The sequence below is a fragment of the Helicoverpa zea genome, chromosome 20 (genome assembly GCF_022581195.2).
Source record: "Helicoverpa zea isolate HzStark_Cry1AcR chromosome 20, ilHelZeax1.1, whole genome shotgun sequence".
NCBI lineage: Eukaryota > Metazoa > Arthropoda > Insecta > Lepidoptera > Noctuidae > Helicoverpa > Helicoverpa zea.
The window spans coordinates 7,612,586-7,635,727 of record NC_061471.1 but is presented as its reverse complement, the minus strand read 5'-3'; the positions used below and the strand labels follow the sequence as shown (position 1 = coordinate 7,635,727).

Genomic DNA, 23,142 nt, shown 5'->3' with positions numbered 1-23,142 from the left:
CAGACCTGTGTGGTCCGTCTTTTGTTTTGAGTTAGTTTGTAAAGCTGTTCGTGTATTATGAAGACCGGTTATGATATCATAGGTTAGACCTAAGGTCACGATGCGGGCCTTCTACGAACCCTTTATGAGTCAGTCGTCGGCACACGCTGAGGTTGTAAGCCCTATCTAGACACACGGCAGTGTGTCCGCCAAGTTCGAGCAAAAAAAGCGACACACCGGCCGTGGGTTATATTACACGAACCATTTCGGGCCAAATTCGACCCCCCTGTAACTCAAAATCTATTTTATTCACGCATATCAAATTTCTAGTATCTGTTGAGACCCCCTCACTTATCTAAAATACAAAATTTCACTAATATACCTATTGTAGGTCTTGAGATATTGACGTCAGAAAATCGCTATTTTTATTATACACTCACTGATTGACTGACTGACTGACTGACTGACTGACTCACTCATCAAAAACCTAGACCACTTCCAATGGTCGTATTGACTTGAAATTTGGCATGGAGGTAGGTCTTTATGTCAAGGTAAAGGGAAAAATCTGAAAATGGCCAAGTGTGAGTCGGTTTCAAAATAATGAAGGTGTTTTATACCCGGTGTAAATTTATACCACTAAGGAACTAAAACGAACTAAATTTATCTATATTTATATAATATATCTTCGAATGGTACAAAGGTTTGTATTTAGTCAAAGTAAAGTAAAAATCTGAAAACGGCCAAGTGTGAATCTCTTTCGAAAATAACGAATGTGTAACTTTGATCTACGAACATAATATGTGATAACATGTCATGTCAGTCAGTTGGTAAATCTAGTCCATTTAGTTAATCTACTTCATTTCTTTGTAAGAAACATAGTGCATATTAAAAAATCTAAAAGATAGTATAAATGAGACATTTCTTTAACTAACTTCATCATAAGAAAAAAATAAATAAACAACCTTACAAAAATAAATGAAATCCCACCCAAAACAAAAATGTGAAAGACTGCCAAGTTCGATAATATGGGAATGCTTCGCCTATAAAAGAAGTGAGATTTGAATAAGTACCAAGTTCCATACACATACCTCAGTTAAAAATAGTTAGTTTTTAATGATGATTACTTGGCAAGTTTTACTAGAAAATTAAATACTTGATTCATTGCGTTTAGTAGGTTTATAACAAGATGTATGAAAACTTGCCATGTAACATCATTAAAAAGTAACTATTTTTAACTGAGGTATGTGTATGGAACTTGGTACTTATTCAAATCTCACTTCTTTTATAGGCGAAGCATTCCCATATTATCGAACTTGGCAGTCTTTCACATTTTTGTTTTGGGTGGGTTTATATTTTCTCGTATGTGTAAGTATGCCTTATGCAGTATAACATCATTTCAAGTTATCGTTTGTTATCGTTGAAGGCAGGTTTGTATGAAAAGATTGATTAAGTACTCTACAAGTGAATATTTGAGTCTGGGCAGAGATTTTTTTAAATTGAGTCGTGGCAATAAAAGTTACGCAGTCCCAGCTGAGTCCCGAGGGAACACTATGTTTCCCGCGTACGCATATCTAAATGTAATCTATGTCTTCCTCAGTGGTACGCTTTTTCCATGTAAGAGACTTCCATGAGGCAGCAATGACTGCTTATAGAAAAAAGACAGTGGGATTGTCAGATTTGATTCCGCAACAATTTAATAGGTAGGTACTGCTTAAAACTTATATTTTCTTTTATAAAACTTACTGAGCTCAGTATCACAGTCAGTGTACTCGTGGTTGCAGTCGACAGTGTATGCGGCGGCGCGCGCGCTCACCGCGACCACCAGCACGCACCACAGCGCCAGTGCGCGTGCGCTCATCTTCGGTCACCGTGCCGCCATCTGGGGTACAAGAGGATAGTGTTAGATACAGATTATTATAGAGGATCGGGAAGGTCAAGACATTTTTCCTGGCGTCTTTCAATCTTGCATTGGTCCTCAAGAATTCTAAATATTCTTTTGTTTTTCAGAACCAATTTAAAGACTTCTACGGCGACTTCTATGGGGACATAAGTATAAAGATGTGGTCAAACTAACAGTTTATTATAAGTTGAACTTTTTAAATAGATAGAACTTATAGTGTATACAATAGTATATATAATAGTGTTACTTAGATATATTGCAGAAAAGAATGACTCAATAATTCATCGATGATCGTAGTTCTAATCAATAATCTCACAGATCCCTGGGTATACATATCTTGTTCGTAGCCAATTATTTCCCATGGTGTAATGATTTCTAGGTCTTCCTAATAATAACTATCATCGAATCCGTTAATTATGCACCTAGATGTCACAAAAACAGCGTTTTAATCAGACTTAACATATCCAGACCGTTGTAAGTCCAGTAAGACCGTACGGTATACCCATCATAATGTGAGTCACCTCAAGAGTAGATTAACAGCTGTTTTGTATCAAACTCAGGACCGATATTAAGGTCGTGTCCGCGATGTGGCTACAATCGCGAGAAACCTATGAATTTTACATGACGCGGTTTCTATTGGGTTAAGACCATCATTCTTGTAATGTGAGTTTAGAAGAATAGAGTACACGGCTAACCTACTGTAGATTTCTACGATTTGAAGACAGAAAAACATGAATTGATTATCCAATCCTATGTCCTTCTCCCGAGATTACGCTAGCTCCTCTCTAATTTTCAGCTTAATAGGTCCAGTATACGCGTGATGGTGTGACCAAAAATGACTGATGAATAATCCATACAAATGAATCACTACTTATAGATTCATTTTTATAGATCATTCATCAGTCATTTTTATATCTAGAGATTTTTTTCTTTAAATATGATGTAAATAGTACTTAAGCGCCATAAAGTCCACTGACAACATAATAGGCATGATGACAAATTTTTAAATTCCTTTGTATGATGTAGGTATACGTCTATTTTATATGAAAAATTATTAATTTTAAGAAAATGCGAAGATTTTTTATCAAATAATTGCAATTTTCTCTGTCCACTTTGAATCCGGCGCGAAAACGCTTGTCAGTGTCATGGTGTCACTTGTGACGTCACGACTGAAATTACAAGACGCAAGTAAACAACGCTCGTGCAATAATTAAGTTTTTTGTGTTATTAAATATGAATTCGAAAGGGCATAGGTGTTGTGGGGTCACTGGGGGACCAAGTAAGAACTCATCCAAAACAACTCCTGATAAGTTATTTGTGTGCGTTCCTCACAATAAAAAAATACGAAACAAGTGGCTTAAACTTGCAAGACGAGATTCAAAAGCAATATTGCCCAGGGTACAACTTTATTTTTGTGAAGATCACTTTGATGTAAGTTATTACGTAGTTCTCTAGATTCTAGCATAGTTTATAATGTAAATAACTATTTTGAGGTTAGGTTTCATCTCTCATAGTTTTTTAATTAAACTAGTATACTTACATGGAAGTTTTAACATTTCTAAATTCAGCTGAACAAAAATCTTTATTTGATGCCAAAAACTTTCCCAGCATTATGATATCAATTCTAGGCAAATTAGCGCTGTTTGCCTTGATAAATCCGGGCTCCATAACTCGTGTTATAAACAATTAATTAATTAAAAACAAAGATCGCAGTGGAAGTTCACAATAACGAAATGTGACGTTCGCGCGCTTTCTCGCGAGTTGTTTTCAGAGATGACGTCACGAGCTCTGATTGGTGTTCAAGATATCATGGCGGATTGCCTTTTTTCGGTAATTTTATTTTATAAAAATACATATTAATCACATTATTAATAAAGAAAACAATGCGCGTTTTATATTCCAAGCTTCAAGTTTAATTTAATAAATATATTATTTTAATGATTTTTGATTACTGTCATCATGCCTATTATATAATAACAAATAAACATCGATTAAAATTAAAATAACAAGATTCCTTTCAATGGAAATCGTTTGCTATTACAAAGAATTGCGATAATTAGAAGTATCTTTAATTATTCTGAAGTTCCATTGTCTTACTGTTATTTAATAATTACGAATTATTATATAATATTATTGTTTTTATTTATTTTATTGTGCGGTCATTTGAGATGAAGTCCGTGGGTTCTTGTATCGAATGATGACCGAAATCGGTCGTCAATGTTATATGCGGTTTGCGCTGCGGTTTGAAATTAAGTCATAAATATTATTTTATTTACAGTACTGGAAACGTCTACTCAAATCATGAAGTCTAATAATAGAGGTATTATAATATCTATACACCTAGTAGGGCATCATCTCCCAAGCCTTTTCCCAACTGTATTGGGGTCGGCTTCCAGTCTTATAAGACGCAACAGAGTACCAGTACTTTACAAGGAGCGACTGCCTATCTGATCTCCTCAGCCCAATTACCATAGTTACAGTAATATCTAAGTGGGTATAAAGGATTTTATGTGTAGGTACTAATGTAGTCTGCTTGAGGAAATATGCTTTCTCCTATGTAGATAAGCAAACCATTACGAGTATTAATTGCACTCAAAATGCATAAAGAAATCAATTAAAATGCTAATTTAATGTTGTACATATTTCAAAATATGACTTTCTCTGTTGATGAGATAGAAAACGGCTTGGCAGCGTGATAATAAATTTGCACCTAGATATCAATCATTTGCCTAGCCTTTTCCCAACTAATAAGAGTTCGGCTTCCAGTCTAATCGAATGCAGCTGAGTACCAGTGTGCCACTCGGAGCGACTGCCTATCTGAGCTTCTCAACCCAGTTACCCGAGCAACCCAACACCTATTTTCAAGACTGATAGCACCTAGATTTCAAATAGGTACCTTTATATTTCTAACAGGAAAAACTACTCCTTATATAAGATTTATTGACCCAACTGTGACGTCACATTTATTCATACCACCCACTTGAACACCATTGTTCGGGCACCGCATTATGTAATTGTATTAAAATCAGTTTTCACTTTCGTACGAGGTCGCATAACACATTACAAAAAATAATTAGGACAACCATTGATGGAAGTGTCGGCGACATTTATCCTTTGAATGGAACTTATGGCAAAGAAACTCGTAAGTATAAATATTTTAGTAAAAAGTACATTCCTATAGTAATAGTGGTTACTGGTTAGCTCATAGGTACCTAAATATTCATCTTACCTATATCATTTACACTACATTATCTATATTCCTAAATTATTTATAATAAACTTACACGTAAGGAGGAGACAGAGACTATCGTTTTGTTGTTTTAATAAAGGGAGACTAAAGTAAGGAATGCTTTATTTGTTTTATTCATGTAATCAAAACAACACATAAATAGAATATTGAGAATGGCCGGAAGAAAATATGTATCTAAACAAGAACAATATGGATAAATATACAAGAGAAAACAAATCGCCCAACACTTGTATTTACATATTGAAATAAAAACGTTATTATTATATTCAAATACATACATTTATTTACTTATGTAAATTCTGCAAAAACAACACTTGTTCGTTTTACTTTGCGGTTTAATAAGGTAAGGAGGCCACTTTCTTCTGAGAGCCTGTCAAGTGCCAGAGACAATACAAGATGGCGGTGACAAAAATGGCGGGAACACAGCCAAGCTGTCAATAACGGTGTTTTATTTAATTTTATTACACTTATTCTCGAAAGATGAGCGTAAATGACGGGATTTTTGGGTTTTCCTTTATTAGGTTTTAATATAAAAGTGGTATTGGTTGAGGAAAAGGTAAAAAACGCGTTATTACCAAGTAGGTAGGTACTTTAGGATGACCTTTTCATATTGTTAAAGCCACAAAAACCCCTTTGAAAACTGATGTGAACTCATAATAATGCAATTAAGGTGAAAGAAAGTAACTTTAAACGAGAAAAGCAGGCTTTTTTGCTGTTTTGTTACAGATTCACCGTTTCTAGTGGTTTTGGATTGTTACCTACTAATCTTAGCATGCACCTGGAAAAATATCTGTCGTCATTCTACAATTATTTCAATCGACAAATATAGCTATTTAAGTATTTACTTTTACTTGAGAAATCAATAGAAATGGAATGCATAGATAAAAATGAAATTCCTACGGAAATGCATGAAACGAGGCAAGTTGCTTATTAATATTTATAAATGTCATAAAAATATCATAAAAACGTATATAATTTGTGAATTGAGCAGTCATTGCCACCGGTTCGAGAGTATCGACTGCAATCATAAACCAGTTTCACTCGAAATGGTAATTTTAGATTTATTTAACCTTCCTTCTTCTTAAAAAGTGCATGCAACTGTTGGTTGTTTGAGGCCAAAATTTTACGAACCTGATCTTGAACACGAGATGATGTAATGCTTAAGATTGAAGATTCGGAGTAAAAATATTGACACTTAAAAGACTGCTGAATTAACATTTACTTACCTACTCAAAACTTCGCCCTTGTCAATTGTTAAGATTGCTTGAGTATTTTTTTACGATCAGTAATGATATAACATAGCAATATTTCATTGAGCGCCGTCAAACAAAAGAGTCTTATTGAATTGACAGCTAATTTCACCAGCACTTTAACTTCACCACCACTGGATAACTATTTTGTTGGCATTGGGCCATCTTTTCATAAAAATCCATGTACCATTAGCTATGCGTTCAATTAATCATAGAGATGGTATCAGCTTCCCACAGACAATTTTTACGGGCACCTAAAAAGGATTCACACTGCAACAACATCGATTGCAACCGTCATGACACCGTGGGTAGATCAAGATGGTGGCAAATGTTGTTGCGTAATATTCAGGTCATCGCTAGCTCTAAAGCTTGGTGCAGACTTGATGTTCCCACTGCGCGTATACAGCGAGCGATAGAGCAACCAACTGACCGTGTATTTTGGTTGGATGCGAGCTGACAGGATGACAGCTGTACCGGCAATAGGGTGATGTGATTTTGAGAGATGAAACATATAAGGGGCCGAACTAACATCGTCCAGCCAGCACCGATTGTTAATTTCATCCCCCTTAGAATAAAAGGCGAGGTTCTGACAACCAAAGCTAAAAATCTCCCCCACACTAAGTTTACTGGGTGAAACTCCCTAACCTAGGTAGGCCTTTGACCAGTAGCGTGATGATGAGTCCACAAAGAGTCTCGGCCCGCGGTATATTCAAAATCTACGTACTCTTTAACAGATTTTACGAACTTTACAACGCCTAGTCTGTTCGCAGCTTAACATCGCTTGCACACCGTGATTTACTTGAGAACTGCTACTTACATCACATTTATATACCGGGGATTGTGAACAAGTAATTGGAGGTAAAAATTTCAACTATTATGTTGAGCGTAAATTATTACGGCTCAAGTAAAATTGGACAGACTAGGCGGTGACTCGTGAAAGACGAAGATATTTTTCGTAGTGGTTATTAAAAGTAGAGTAAACAAAGCACAAAGAAGACGGATCACAATCCATACAAAATTGCCCCACGTCCTATAACAATGTGACGTATCTCAAAAAAAAGATAAAAATGTTTAAAAAAATATGGCATACTCTCCAATTCTTTTTTTTTACACCTTCATACGAAAAAAATGCTTTAAAAATTGTTCAGGCGCTGTTATGAAAACGTCGTTCATAGAACTATTAATGGACTATTTTATTAAATTGTTTTTTTGTTTGATAGAGTATACCTCACAGGTGGTCCCATAATCATCAGGTCAGGATCTGATGATGGAAACCCTGAGAAATTCAGGGCAACTTTTGAAAGTTGTAGGCATGCGAAGAATAAAAACTTGACTATAAGGTGTATGTCTTATAACAATATGCAACAGTGAAGATTTGGAGCTGACCTGATGATGGAAACGAAAGAAGGTCGAGGGAACTCGACAACTGAATATGTGAACTACCTCGTGTTTGGGCTTGTATTATTTGTATTGAATAGACCTTTGCAACAGTGAAGATTTGGATCTGATCTGATGATGGAGACCAGAGAAGAGCGAGGGAACTCGACAACTGAATATGTGAACTACCTCGTGTTTGGGCTTATATTATTCGTATTGATGAGAACTTTCCACTTATGCGGATAGTGACAACTGTGCTTGTCACTGAAAAGCCAAAAATAGGAAGAAGTCGGTGGGGATATAAACTTAGGTACATCCATTAGACACCGACTTCTGAGGTAGTTTACATATTTTGTTGTCGAGTCCCCCCGACCTTCTCTGGTCTTCATCATCGGATCAGCTCCAAACCTTCACTGTTGCAAAGGTCTATTCAATACAAATAATACAAGCCCAAACACGAGGTAGTTCACATATTCAGTTGTCGAGTTCCCTCGACCTTCTTTCGTTTCCATCATCAGGTCAGCTCCAAATCTTCACTGTTGCATATTGTTATAAGACATACACCTTATAGTCAAGTTTTTATTCTTCGCATGCCTACAACTTTCAAAAGTTGCCCTGAATTTCTCAGGGTTTCCATCATCAGATCCTGACCTGATGATTATGGGACCACCTGTGAGGTATACTCTGTCAAACAAAAAAACAATTTAATAAAATAGTCCATTAATAGTTCTATGAACGACGTTTTCATAACAGCGCCTGAACAATTTTTAAAGCATTTTTTTCGTATGAAGGTGTAAAAAAAATGAATTGGAGAGTATGCCATATTTTTTTAAACATTTTTATCTTTTTTTTGAGATACGTCACATTGTTATAGGACGTGGGGCAATTTTGATCCATCTTCTTTAACGGTTCCAGTGCTTAATCATGTTTATAGCAAAAACGGATAGACAGACGTAAAGCCATTTGATATATTTATACTTTAATTGGTAATAAATATTTTCATAGCTATTGGTCACCAGAAACTAACAAATCTATAAGTGATTTTCAGTTAAAAACACCGTAATTGCTAACGTAATTAAAAGATATAATGTCCTAGCCGATTATAGGCTACGGCAGCTGTTTTCATGTACGGAGATTAGCCAACTGCGCAAGACATATTATAGTGCACAAGCATTTGCGCAGCCACAGATGCACACACTATTCCTTCACACTCATATTCCAATGGGACGGCAATCCGACGCGACCGGAGAGAGATCAGGCAGGAGAGAGACCGACATTTACGTGCTCTCCGATGCACGTGTGTATCAATCACCAACTTCCAGGCTCAGGGCTGCTTTGTGAAAATCTTCTAAAACCCACAAAGCACTCAGCCCAACCCGGGAATCGAACCTGAGACCCGAACCCTTGCTCAGCAGCCTTGAGACAGCTAGACCAACGAGGCAGTTAGCAGACAAAGGCCCACAAATGAACCGTTCATTTTATGTTACCTATACTTGGATGCGGTTAATTTATTTATGTTTCTAGTGTTGAAACGAGTTGATAAGAGAGTTCACTAGACTCTAGAGGAGTACATACTAGAGTACATGAGTTATTCCCAATTTGTCATTAGTACCGATTGGTCACCAACTATTTTTTCCATACACCAAATCCCGATTGGTCATTCGAGCAAAATAAATAATTTAATATTTAAATTTTGGGTTCCGATTCGTCACCCGCATAAAATTTCACGTATCAGAGTACCGTCAGAAATAAAAGTGTTAGAAGAAATTTTAAATGAAACACTTCGATGTAGGTAAAGGTTTAAATAGCTCTCATATAAATATAATAAAATGTACAATAAAACACAGGTGAAGACAACATGGGTATTAACATGGGTATTTTATAAACCCGAAGATGTGACTTGATACTTTTTGTACCGGTAACAAAAGTACCAGGAGCCCATAACTAGCAAAGAGATTGTATACATAAAAATATTCACAAACAAGAAAATAAATATAAAATGTAATTAACAAAAATATTTTGAATCTAGTCAGCAGTTGTGTTGCACATACTGCAGTTTTTTTTTTTTAAATTGGACCTTGTTCGTATAAACAGAACGTTTCAGTTCAATTATCTTCTTAAACTTCTTGTTCTTACTATCCATACACAATTACTTATTTTATTTATGTATATGCGCTTAAGTTTTTGTCAGAAATTGTGCTATTTACTGTTTTTCCGGTATTCATTTTTACGAACTCACATGCACTTCAAGGGCGCTTAACAACCAACTTATAATGCATCTGCACCACATGTTTTTTTGCTAATACCGATAATAGTAAATAGTTCTGTTTTATTACCTGATTTTATATATAAAATAAGTAATACCGAGATTTTCAAAAAAATGGTTGATATACATAAAATACAATTCATCGACATGGTGTAAATTGGTATATTTATCTACAATTAGTATATAAAATGTAAAATCTTGACACTCTTGACTGCTATACTCCTGTAAGTTATGCGGTCCTAGTACATGGTGGGCAGTTCCATGGACACTCGATGGTTGGTATATTACTCATCTGATTTATGCGATCCTGGTATTTTGGTTTTGGTCGTGCGTTGTGTGACGCCGTTGAAATCGTGATTTTATTAATAGCGTGTTGCCATATTCGTAAAAAAACATAACCAACATAAATAATAAAAAAAACATATTACAATATTGTAAAGCTTTTCTTGTTGACAGTACTTTTTACAAAATAAAGTACGGATGACCAATTGGGACTAAGCAAAATAAAATATTTTATGGAATGACAAATCGGGACCCGTTTTTTATGGATGCCAAATCACTAAAATGACGAATCGGGCATAACTCGAGTACATAAGATAGTACCTAAGAAAGTACATAAGAAGGGTATATAAGAGAATACATAAAGGAGTACATAAGCAAGAATATATATAAGAGAGTACATAAGAGAGTACACAAGAGAGTACATAAGAGAGTATATAAGAGAGTATATAAGAGAGTATATAAGAGAGTATACAAGAGAGTACATAAGAGAGTAAATAAGAGAGTACATAAGAGAGTACATAAGAGAGTACATAAGAGAGTACACAAGAGAGTACATAAGAGAGTATATAAGAGAGTACATAAGAGAATACATAAAGGAGTACATAAGAGAATACATAAAGGAGTACATAAGAGAATACATAAAGGAGTATATAAGAGAGTACATAAGAGAATACATAAAGGAATACATAAGAGAGTACATAAGAGAGTACATAAGAGAGTACATAAGAGAGTATATAAGAGAGTATATAAGAGAATACATAAAGGAGTATATAAGAGAATACATAAAGGAGTACATAAGAGAATACATAAAGGAGTATATAAGAGAATACATAAAGGAGTACATAAGAGAATACATAAAGGAGTACATAAGAGAATACATAAAGTAGTACATAAGAGAGTATATAAGAGAATACATAAAGGAGTACATAAGAGAATACATAAAGGAGTATATAAGAGAGTACATAAGAGAATACATAAAGGAATACATAAGAGAGCACATAAGAGAATACATAAAGGAGTATATAAGAGAATACATAAAGGAGTACATAAGAGAATACATAAAGGAGTATATAAGAGAATACATAAAGGAGTACATAAGAGAATACATAAAGGAGTACATAAGAGAATACATAAAGGAGTACATAAGAGAATACATAAAGGAGTACATAAGAGAATACATAAAGGAGTACATAAGAGAGTACATAAGAGAGCACATAAGATGAGTATATAAGAGGAGTAAATAAGAGGAGTACATAAGAGGAGTATATAGGAGAGTACATAAGAGGAGTATATAGGAGAGTACATAAGAGAGATCGTACGTTTATTAAAACCAGGCTGGCTTTTAGCAATTTCTTACATCAAATTACAACTTAAAAATACGTTATCTCCAAACATTTTCACTAAATGTCTAGTTAACACGTGTGGTCTCATGAACCGTCGCAGGCGCATCGGATCGACCCGATTTCTTCACAGCAGTCTTCCCATAGACAACATAGAGGCGTGACACACGAACCCGCCATTGTCTGCCATAGACATTTACAAACTGCCAATACGTACATGAAGTCACAAGATTTATAGACGCTATTAATAAAATAAATAGACATAAATGATACTACATGTGTAGGTATTTATTTGTGCTATTAGACATTTTAGATAAGAACAATTAATTGTATATTTTGAGACCGGTTCAGCTCTTTTAATAGTTTTTTAATTGACAAACCGAAAAGTTCAAAGAACATTATAAACGTGAGAGTTATTAAAACAACGGTTTACTAAGAATTGTCACGTTCAATTTTCAAAGTAAACCGGTATTTTGAGAAAACTGTCAATGCATATTTTTACTCTAAAATAAATCATCATATGAGAATTTAAGTACCAATTCTAAATCATTTTGTCTTAGCCAACGATGTATAAAATACCCACACTTGCACTGTTAGGAAACAAAAGTATTTAGTTAACGTTTAAGTTAAGCGCATAATTACTACTCGACGCAATAGTAGTAAATAAGGAATTCGTCAGCTCTCAGAACTCATGAGCAACTGTGTAATTCGTTAACTTTAGGGCGCATACACATAGAACGCTAGATAATAGTTTTAATCTTTCTTTACAGGCTCCGAATCTGCTAAGCAATTTGAATGCTTTCACTGTTAAAAGCTACATTCTCTGCGCTGAACATGGGCTATGTTTTATTCTGATAAGGGAAATATTCCCCGGGACACCGGGTGAAACCGCGGGAAAACGGCTAGTTTAGAACATACGAGTCTTTCTCGCAGTTTTTATTCCTTCCAGAATAAAATATAGTCTATGGTACCCAGAGGCTTGACAAAAATGATTTTTATCTTTATTTTGTAGTTTATAACCGTGATTTTATTGATCAATATAAAACGTAAAAAGTAGGCACGTAATTTAACAGCAAAAAAACAGCTTGAATTTTTCTGCAACCAGCCGCAACACAACTGGACGTCACATTTCCCGTTGCCTTTCTGTATTGTTCAAACACTATCAATTTACAATCTAGTTAATTAGAAGCAGTGAATTAACGTGCAATTAGATCTCAAGTTATTCTGTAAGTAAAGATTAATGACTAAGTACTGTCCATCGGTCTAACGGAGAAGAAAAACAACGTAGGAATACTGGACTTCAAAAGTCTTTGAAAACGCACAATTTTCCAAGGGTTAACATTGTGATCGACACTCATACACGAGACGAATTTAACTACCTATATGAGTTCAATTATAATAATAAAAACATTGCCAGAAAGGTGACAAAAATATGTCTTAGACAAAGTCAATTATTCAATGAATGGAGGATTTAATAAACTTGAAGGTGCAACTTGGGCTAATTATACCCCATACATCTGTTTACAGTCTTCATATCTCAAAAAATAATTATCCAAGCAATGACCTGTCATGTACGTAACTACTTAGTCGTAACGGATGTCCTAGCTCTCATAATGACTAATATTTAGCCTCCAGAGTCCGTCATTACTATTTCTCTAAGAGCGATGGCTATAATTTATCTTTCTCCGGTTGTTCGACCACTCTCTTTCTGAAGGATCATGTAGCTTGTGTGACAACTTGGTGATTAGAATTTTCTAGTTCAATGCACTTTAAAAGCAGTATGACATATCAGGTTTAGAAAATATTATTACAGAACTTCGTAATATCACAGTTGTTTTTCTCCAAGATTTTGGCATAGAGACACCCAAATTTTTTTACCAGGCTAACCAATTGCCATCAACTGGGTACAAATCTAGACTTCGGATAATATTTGAACTAGGTATAACAATTTTATACGAAAAAAGCTTGCGGTCGAAAGTATCATCAAATGGCTTTTATTACGATTATCCTAAATTTTTCCTATTTTTCTTATTGCAATATAAACCATTTACATACATAATTACAAATAAACTTCTAAATCAATATAAGCAACTAAATATTTGACCAAAGTAAAGCCCTTTTAAACAAATGCATTCTCTTCTATGTAACAACACCTTTACACAAATTGCAACACTCTATATTCCCACGCACGACAGAACAATACATAACTATACCCGCGGTTTTTCTCGTCTAATCAGCTAGTTTCGTAACTTATTGTATGTATACGTAAGCGTGTATGTAAGAAAACTGCATTGTTTTATCGCAAACATTGGTAAAGTATAGCAAACTGGTAACAGTAGCCAAAATGTACATAAGTACGTAGTACTACTATTCGTCGAAATGCATTGTGATACCGAGTTATTTAATCCTTCTATTGTTTTAATGTGTAATTGTTAGACATTTTGCTCTCTTCCTAATCGTGTGAAGTCATTGCGGATATTGGAGTAGCCAATATTTGTCAATTGTTTTTACTCAAGTTTACGTGACAACGTGTCATATTAACTTGCCAATGTTTTAGAAATTAAAATAAACATACATTGTTTAACATACTAACAGGAAAAACAAACATAGATAAGTACATATCAAACCTAGAGCAAAAATAATATACCTATATTAAAGTACTTTGTTGCTTTTCCATATTAATTAAAATTATGATAATTAGTTTCCTAGATCTTAAGTAACAATTACGATTTCAAAAATATTCATCTGCTATTACAATATTTTTGTAACTGACCCGAATTCATTGCTCGCGAGTAGATAAACTTTGTGACGGAATCCATCAAAACCTCAAATGGCGTCAGTAAAAGTGAATTGCACCTTCTAAAATTGATTGCGACAATCTGATGCGTGTACGCACGTCTCGAAGGCTGCTCTTAAGTACTTCTTTACATATTGATCGATGAAATATCCATCATATTACATACGCTGTTACATAAGATGGTATATGAGTCAGATTGGCAGATAGGCTGAGTTGTGCTTACCGCAGTAATCTTTGGATGGGTGATGTTTCATTACAACACAACCAACTCCTAATGAAAAGTATCAATTAGGTGACGTATCAAATCGAAATATGGTAAAAAATGTGTCAATTTTTTTATAATTGAAATCTTTTAATTAATTTTTTTGGCTCCTAATGGCTCCGAAAGTCCTAAACCAATTTGAAAAACTCTTCCCGCTTGCTACGAGACTCGGTGAAACCGCGAGAAGACGGCCAGTCATTGACTATTTGTCAGTGTTGAGTTTCGCTTAAAAAACGTAGGATTTACCGCAATTTTGAGTCTTACAGTAACACGATGCGCGTTAACGGTATAAGTCTATACTCTATCCACGGAAGCAAGAGCTAAAAGGTAAACAAAGAATGACACTTTTTCAAGATGGCGGTATAACCCGACCGATGACAAAACGTCACATTTTTGTGTAAAATGTTCGCAGTATCTGTGATTTTGTCATCGGTCGGGTTATACCGCCATCTTGAAAAAGTGTCATTCTTTGTTTACCTTTTAGCTCTTGCTTCCGTGGATAGAGTATAGTAATAAATTTCTACGGTTAAATAATCACAAGTATTCGTGCTAACTGCGCTAACAATCGCGGCAAACCCGCTATGTCTGAGCTTGTGGTAATTACCGTCTTACTATACCTAATAATAATTATCGGCCTTCTATAATAACCAATCTCACTCTATATGGTGAAAGAATTAACAGTCATAAACTACTTATATTTTAATCGCGTGTTTAACAAGTTTTATAGTCATCATTGGCCTCTTTTCAAACAAAAAAAAAAGATTCCGACGAATTGAGAACCTCCTCCTTTTTGGGAAGATGGTAGAAAGCATGAATATCAAATAGTCACGCTTGCTAAAGACAAATTGGCGATTTTAAACTTTTTGGTACGGGCAAGAAGCTCGGTATGGTGTACATACAAGGTCAGGAACATTGAACTGTTTTTAAAATGTGTTCTAAACTGTGTTTTTTTTGTATCTATAGCGTGATCAATAATACTCAGCGTTCCTATCGTACACATGACTGTACGATATTCTTTACTAGACTTTTCTTAAATAAGTTTTATTTAAAGTACCGTTACCCCACATGAAAAAATAATGAAATTTAATTTGAACAAACTTTCGGCTAACCAAGTCTATCGTTTTAATAAACTTAAGTGGCCATTATTTAAAACTGTACAGGTGACAGGAAAGTCTTTCCTTATCCACATAACTAGTCTCATCACACACGCAAACAACAGTCCATATAAATGACAGTAACATACCATATAGCGACATCCTTAATTCCTTCACATCGGGTGAGAGGAAACACTACACAGTTCCTTTCCTATCACATTTATTGTTATAAAAACCTCTTTTTTGAAAGTAGGTTTTTTTTTTGCTTCAAAGACAATCGTCATTGTTTTTTTTTATTACTCCCGCCAAAAACAACCTTCAACTATTTTTACTAGAGCACACAACGCGGCAAAGGTATGCACATAATGCCAGGGATGTCAAAAACGTCAAGATCCCTTATCTTTGAGCCGAGGGAGGATAAACGGAGCGCAACCAGTTCTCCGCTATTTGCGAAATCATCTTATCGCTGAGTGGAATTCTCCTTTTTCTTTTTTTACTGTTCGACGCCTGTGTAAGGTTGAATTGTTGTACGTAAACAAACTACAACCTTGGTACCTATATAAAATCTGTTACTTCAATTTGAGGAGTTTCTGGTCCTTTGAGGCTAAAATAAATTGTAACAAATGAATGTAAGTGGATGATTTAGTTATAGATATTAAATTAAGATTCATACCCAAAATAAGATTACCTCGAAAATAACACTGTCCGTTCCATTCAACGCAGCTTACCCCTCCCGCTAAGAAAGTTATTGTTTTGTAAACCTAACATTAATAAAACCAACAGATACCGTTATAAAAATTCGAAGTCGCCACAATAATCTCAAGAATTATTATTAGCCAGTATAAAATTCCTGTATTATCAAAGCATTTTGTTCTGTGAATTGAAATTGAATGGTCGATTATACAAAAGTTCCCATCGTATGGCTTGCGCAAGCTGACCTTGTGGACTTGGAGTCACACGGGTCATGTTCACAGCTTGAGAGCTTTTGGCGGGTCATTAAAGTAAATAAGCCCGAAGCATGAAACGTAAAAAAGTAAAAAGTAAGTATTTATGGTAGCCTCCGAGTTTGAGTCAAATTCGTACATGAATGTGTAAGGAGATCGTGTTTCTCGTGTAAAAAGGTTTTAATGTCCAAATGATGATAGATGTAGTTGAGATTTATGTTTGAAAATCTCGTTTTTGCAACATTAATTATCGTTTTAGAAATTAATGGAGTCCATACACATTACTGTCGTACTGAAGCATCGTTTGTATGCAAAGTGAGAGCATTACTCTCATTTGTTTTTATTATTTCACCTATCATGATATAGGCACCCTATTATTACGGAAATTGGATACCAAAAGAAAGCAGTACTTACCTGATTTAAGCAGACGTTAGGTGTTTTTAATAAGGTCTAAATTGAGCAGCACTTTATGCAAAATACATTTTTTTTTAATTTCTGAAGAGATTCATTAATTTATATGCAATGTAAATGAAAAATTTACTGCCTTTAAAATAATTTTCAATGATAAAGCGCCATTCTCCAATTTAATTTCCCATAAAGATGTGGGCGTCTCCGGTATTCATTCAGGCATTGTCCTTCACCTAGTTTCGATAAGGCTGGACTACTCATTGTCTCAAGTTTCACAGGCAACTTTGTAAGTGCGTTAGCTTTTAATTAACACAGATAATCAATTAGTCGATAACAGCGTAGTATGTGTAGATGTATACCGTTTCGGAGAAAACTACGAAACTAGAGCGTTGTGAATGCGGCGGCTTGCAATACCTTGTTTGTTATTACAGCTGATATCTTAGGTTTTAAAGGAGTATTTTCTCCATCTAAAATATCTTACTTATTCAGTCTCGTTTTAGTGTTACTCAAGTTACTACTTTTTAGTTAAAATAATCTCTATGCGACACTTTTGTAGAAAATTTTTCAAACCAATTGACGTAACATGTGTGTATTCTACTTAAACGCGAGAACAGTAAACATTTCTCAAGTAAGAAAACATATCTTCATTGGTATTATTTACGATTATTTAGTAGTATCTGGTATATTCAATTGTATAGGAAATTCCAGACTTATGTTTACTGGAAAATTCAGAAGAAAACACTTAACCATAACATAAAATATATAACTAAGTATACTATTAACACGGTTTTACTTGACAGAGCTAAAACTATGTAGTTCTTAGTAAAAAGCCGTAGGTTGGCCAACGTCAGGTCACCCATTTAGCCTATTATAGTGAGGCCTACATTACTTGACCGGTTTGGAAAAATCTTAAGCGCTTTGATTACATTATAAGGCCACTAGCAACATTCTAACGGTTAAAAGAAAAAAAAACGTTCTTTTAGCGGAAAACTTTGGAATTCGAATCATTTTACGATTTAGAAAATATAAACATAGTACAAGTTCCTAAAGTCATTTATTCTTTAGTTAGAGTTAATCGAACGAAACAATATTTTGATGAAAATAAATAAATCATTATAAAGAAGGTTTGCAAGTTGGCTTCACGAGTGTTCATGTTTGTCTTCGTGGATAAACAGCTAAACAGATTTAATTGAAACTTGGCTATAATACAGCTTTTACATCAGAAAACATAGGCTAGTTTACATCCTAATAGGTACAGGAAGTATTTCTCAAACCACGCGGGTAAAAACAAAAGCAACGTTAGAAAAAAGAACGTTTTTAACGGTCTACATTGATAAGCGGTTTTTTAAAACAAAAGTTCGTGTGATTGAAAAAAAGAGGTTCTACCTGAGCTATGGCCCACTATGGCCTTTCGACCCTTCGAGCAATGTTGCCCCATAACCTTGACAGGGCAGATGTGTAGTTGACCTTCAAATGTAACCGGCTTCACAGTAATTTGATATGAGTTCAAATCGCATTTAAATGTGATTTATTAGACCAACTCTTAGGAATAAAATAGGTACTTGTTTAAAGTGGTTCGGAATCTCTTGTATTTTTAAATACTAGATACTTTTCAATGGAAAACCTAATTTTTAGAGCGATTCTCTAGACATATATTTTTAACCCTCTGACGCAAAAAGAGGGGTGTTATAAAGACCACTATTTCTGTGTATATGTGGCATCGTAGCTCATAAAAGGATGAACCGATTCGGAAGCAGTTTTTTGTTGTAAGCTGGTTTTCCAGCTGTGGTTTTTATTAGACCATTTAGGCACTCAAGCGTTCATAAAACACGTTTTAAATTATTTATTTCGAATTCTCATAAATGATAACAGATCAACCTACCTAAGTTAATAGCATTTGCTTATCAGTAGACATTTACCTATTTTAGAGAGAAAAATAAAGTATTTCTATTTAATTAAGTTCGTCTAGAAACGTTTCAATAAGTTGTCGAATCGATTTAAAATCCTATTATGTATCTGTTGACCTCAATATTCTTTTTCGTTCTTTTAATAGTTTATTTACCTAGATTACCTTTATTGGCGAAATCTTGAGATCAAGTTGCTAAATAACTTTTTGCGGCATTGAAACATTTCGGCACCAATATTAAGTTGAATCGATTAAAACCTGCAATAATCGAGTTGGTTCCTGAAATTAGCTTATGATGTTAGTATAGAAGTACAGATTTATCGAAGATCCTTTGATAAATCTCAACAGTTCATGTAGTGTTAAAGCAAAACATAGACATGTTAAGTAAGAGTTACGCTAAGCTACATATTTGTACAGATGGTTAACCTTACCGCCTCTACTAAAATTAATTCGATACAGTAAAACAATTGTATGCCGCTTTGAGTGGCACAGTGATCTACATGTATGAATGGGAATTTTTAAATACTTAGTAATGGACATTTTAGATTCCCGAAAAGGTAGGTGTTTCTACACTATAATCTATACCTACAAATAAATCAAATTGGAAAGTTGTTGTGATAAGTAACTACGTGGATGTATACTCGGGACATATACAAACAATTTTCTGTTTAGGTACAATTTTTATCTATGTTCTATATAGTTCCCTATGGACGCACATTTCTCTTTTGATAAAATTCTTCTACTCATAATAATTTTGACCCTTCAGCTTACAAGAGAAACCACAGGAAGCAACAAGCATTACAAAACTTCAACACATTACGTAAAAAAAAGGACCAGTTGGTCCTTTGCGTCGCATACGCATCGGACTCAATTTCGCGCCTGCCACATTTGCATGTAAATTCGACGCAAGTCTAACGCAAGCAACGTCGCATGCGCAGGGAATATTGATGTAATGGACAACGACAGGGATGAGTAGCGACTGTTTTTACCATTGACAAAGAAAAAGCTTTTGTGTGAAGAAGGTAAAAAGATTAACAAAACAGAATAGTTCGTCAGTGAGGTTTCTTAGCACGTTAATGTCGGTCCTGCGCCTGATCTCTCTCCGGTCATGTCGGATTGCCATCCCATCGGGCTATGAGAGTGAGAGAATAGTGAGTGCACCTGTGTCTGCGGAAATGCTTGTGCACTATAATATGTCCTGCGCAGTTGGCTAATCTCCTTACATGAGAACAGCCGCCGTAGGTGATATTCGGCTAGGAGAACATCATCAATATAGAGGTTTTCTATCAATAGTTGTAGTTAATACTATTGGTAAATTTCCTAGCGTGCTACGCGCTACAGTTCCTTGTATTCGTTGCTAGTGTTTCATTTCATAATGGCCGTTCCTATAAAAAGAAACGACTCGTTTCACCACCGGACATGATGTATTTCATGAAAATAACAACAAGTGTAAAACGTCAATTTATATTGAGGTTGCTGTATTAATTAAAACATTTCAACTGGAATGCTAAACAAAAAATAATTGCAAAGGGGCATTTACAACGCTGTAACGTGAAAACCTCGGAAAAGTATAAGAACTTACATTTCAGGAGGAAGATATACATAGGAAATGCGTAGCAACTACATTTTTCTAGAACCACAAGAAGATACTTTTGAGCAAAAATGCGACTGTTTTGACTCCAAGACTCCGATAAACAGTTTTTATTAAGCTTCGGAAATGGCTAGAATATTTCAAAAGACATTAATGAAGGACCGATGGAAGAGTCGCGTACCAAACCTATAGTGGCTAAGAAGGATGTTCGTAATCGGATTAATTGCAATTGTAGAATCAGATTGTAACCCAAGACCAATACTTGAAAATCACTACATAGGATAAAGCGAAGTCGCTTTCTCTGTCCCTTTAACTCTATGTATGCTTAAATCTTTAAAACTACGCAACGGATTTTTATGCGGTTTTTTTTTAAAGATGGAGTGATTGAAGACGGAGGTTTATTTGTATAATAACATCCATTAAATAAAAGAAGAGTAGAAGTTGGGGCGGTTCGCTAGTATATCTATAATGACAAAGTAATCCAAGGAAGTATAAACCTCACGGATTTCTCAGTAAACTCTAAAAAGTAAACGTTCTTAATAGCAGGAATTCTCGAGTCAGCCCTAGCAAGTCAATCCACCGGTACATTTGACGCGATAACATTTCTCCCACGTTATGCGCAGGCGCCGATATACTGGGCACTTGTAACAATCCTACTTTTACAACTATATGTCTTGTTTTTATTGACACTGTCCGTTCCGTTGTTTTGTTTGTATTTTGGACACAAGCGAACGAAACCACGAAACTGCTGAATTGAGTAGGAAGATAAGTCTCAGATTCGCACAAGTTTTACTGGCATTTTTTGTTAATACACACATTTTTCTGTGATAAATTCGCACGAATGCTGTTGATTATTGGTGGGCGAACCTACCAAATAACAGAAGGTCTATATATCCATGTATAGTGAGATACCGTTAAAATGGCTCATGATCAGAATGGATAGTGCCGAATAAACATGAAAGTGATATAGAAACTACTTGATACAAAATCCAGAAATGGTATTGTATAAAAACAATGGGTACCCAGTTATGGAAAAGACAAATCAGGAGGAATTTTTCATGTATCCAATAGACTTCGAGTTATTTTTTGTTGTGTTTGTGTATAAGCACAGCTCATAACTGGATCTACTTTGATGACATTAAATAAACCATCGTAAAAGTACAAGCCGCAAAAGAAATCCTATAAACTATTCCCGGAATGTACCACCAGGAATGTCGAGTAAAATCTCGGAGAAAACACTAGTTTCAAACAACAAGTTTCCATCAAGAAGGCAGCTTACGTTCCCTACCATATTATGTAAACGAGGCTCGTAAAAACGGCTCGTGTTAATAGATTCGTGGGTTAACGCACTTTAATAGGAAATGAGAAAAAATAATGCATTGTGTGCATTGTGGTTATCGGTGTCGGCACTGTTGTTGTTCTCAACATTTTGTGGTGGCTTTCGCTTTTTGCTGGCTATAAACAACTGGGGTAAGTGCTTCTATGAAGTTAGTATTCAAATCTATTGTCAAGAAATTGTGCCCCAAATTTTCTGCATCGATGTGTTCGTTGATGTCTAATGTAGAGCCGTATGTAGCGTCCTCATTTTTCTTCAAACTGGTATTTTGAACTTTTGGGGATCAAAGGACCAAAAAGTTTTACCTCATAAATAAAGTCCGTAGCATGACAAGCAATATTTTTATAGAGATTAATGTTTACAAAAGAATGACAAATCATCGCGTTAAAGCTCATTAGTTTCCACATAAGTCTTGGCCGCTACATAAGGCTCACAATTTCTTTTGGTAGTGGAAAGTTTCTGTTTGTACTCATTTGTTAACGCTTAGACACTGTAGATGCGCCAGTGAGAGGCTTCGTCCCAAAGTCGTTCATACTGCGTTGACGGCGATGCGTTCCTAAATAATACCGCTATTATACGCTTAAAACTTCAAACAACATACCGGTAGACTATAGAAAAACACTCCTGGCAGGTAGGAACACTTTCTAACATAAAAAAAAAACAATCTGTTCACATTCACTGACACAACACTGGTTCAAAAAAAGAACTAAAATAAAAAAGGAAATTGTTCAAAATTCGTGAAGGGTTCTCTTTTTAAAATGTTTGTGATGATGACACGAGATGTGTTGGTATCTGCGCGTGCGCGGTCGGCACGTGCGTGGTGTAGTGTTGACGCGGTGGGACTGACGCGATGCGCGGGCGCCGCCGACCGGTCGAGATTTCTCCCCGTAAACAACGAAAGCGAGCCTCCAAGCCTTTCTTCGACTCGTGGCGAAACGTGAAAGAGCTCCTACTATGCGTTCTCGACAGTTAAAAACAACCTCAGTTTTGATTTTTAAATGTTGGGAAAAAATATTGATCTAGTTCTAAATTACCTATGTATGTCGTAGAGAACCCAATTGAAAAACAACGAGACGATAATCACTGTAGGATCGAACTACCTGAAAGGGTTAAATTAAAATAGAGACCCATTTCCGTTAGCTGATAACGCGGGCTCAAAA

At 35.2% G+C, this 23,142-nt stretch overlaps 1 protein-coding gene across 4 annotated transcripts in view; it reads right to left on the bottom strand.

Annotated features, from left to right (window-relative positions):
• Positions 1-22,817, bottom strand: part of LOC124639979 (putative epidermal cell surface receptor) — a 51,088-nt gene extending 28,271 nt beyond the window's left edge. For all 4 annotated transcript variants that reach the window (XM_047177521.1, XM_047177523.1, XM_047177524.1 and 1 more), the window contains exons 1-2: positions 22,584-22,817; positions 1,723-1,858 (exon numbers count right to left, since the gene is read on the bottom strand). In XM_047177521.1, the coding sequence (XP_047033477.1) occupies positions 1,723-1,837 (115 nt within the window). In that variant the 5' untranslated portion in view covers positions 1,838-1,858; positions 22,584-22,817. The remainder of the gene's footprint in view (positions 1-1,722; positions 1,859-22,583) is intronic.
• Positions 22,818-23,142: the final 325 nt, after the last annotated feature.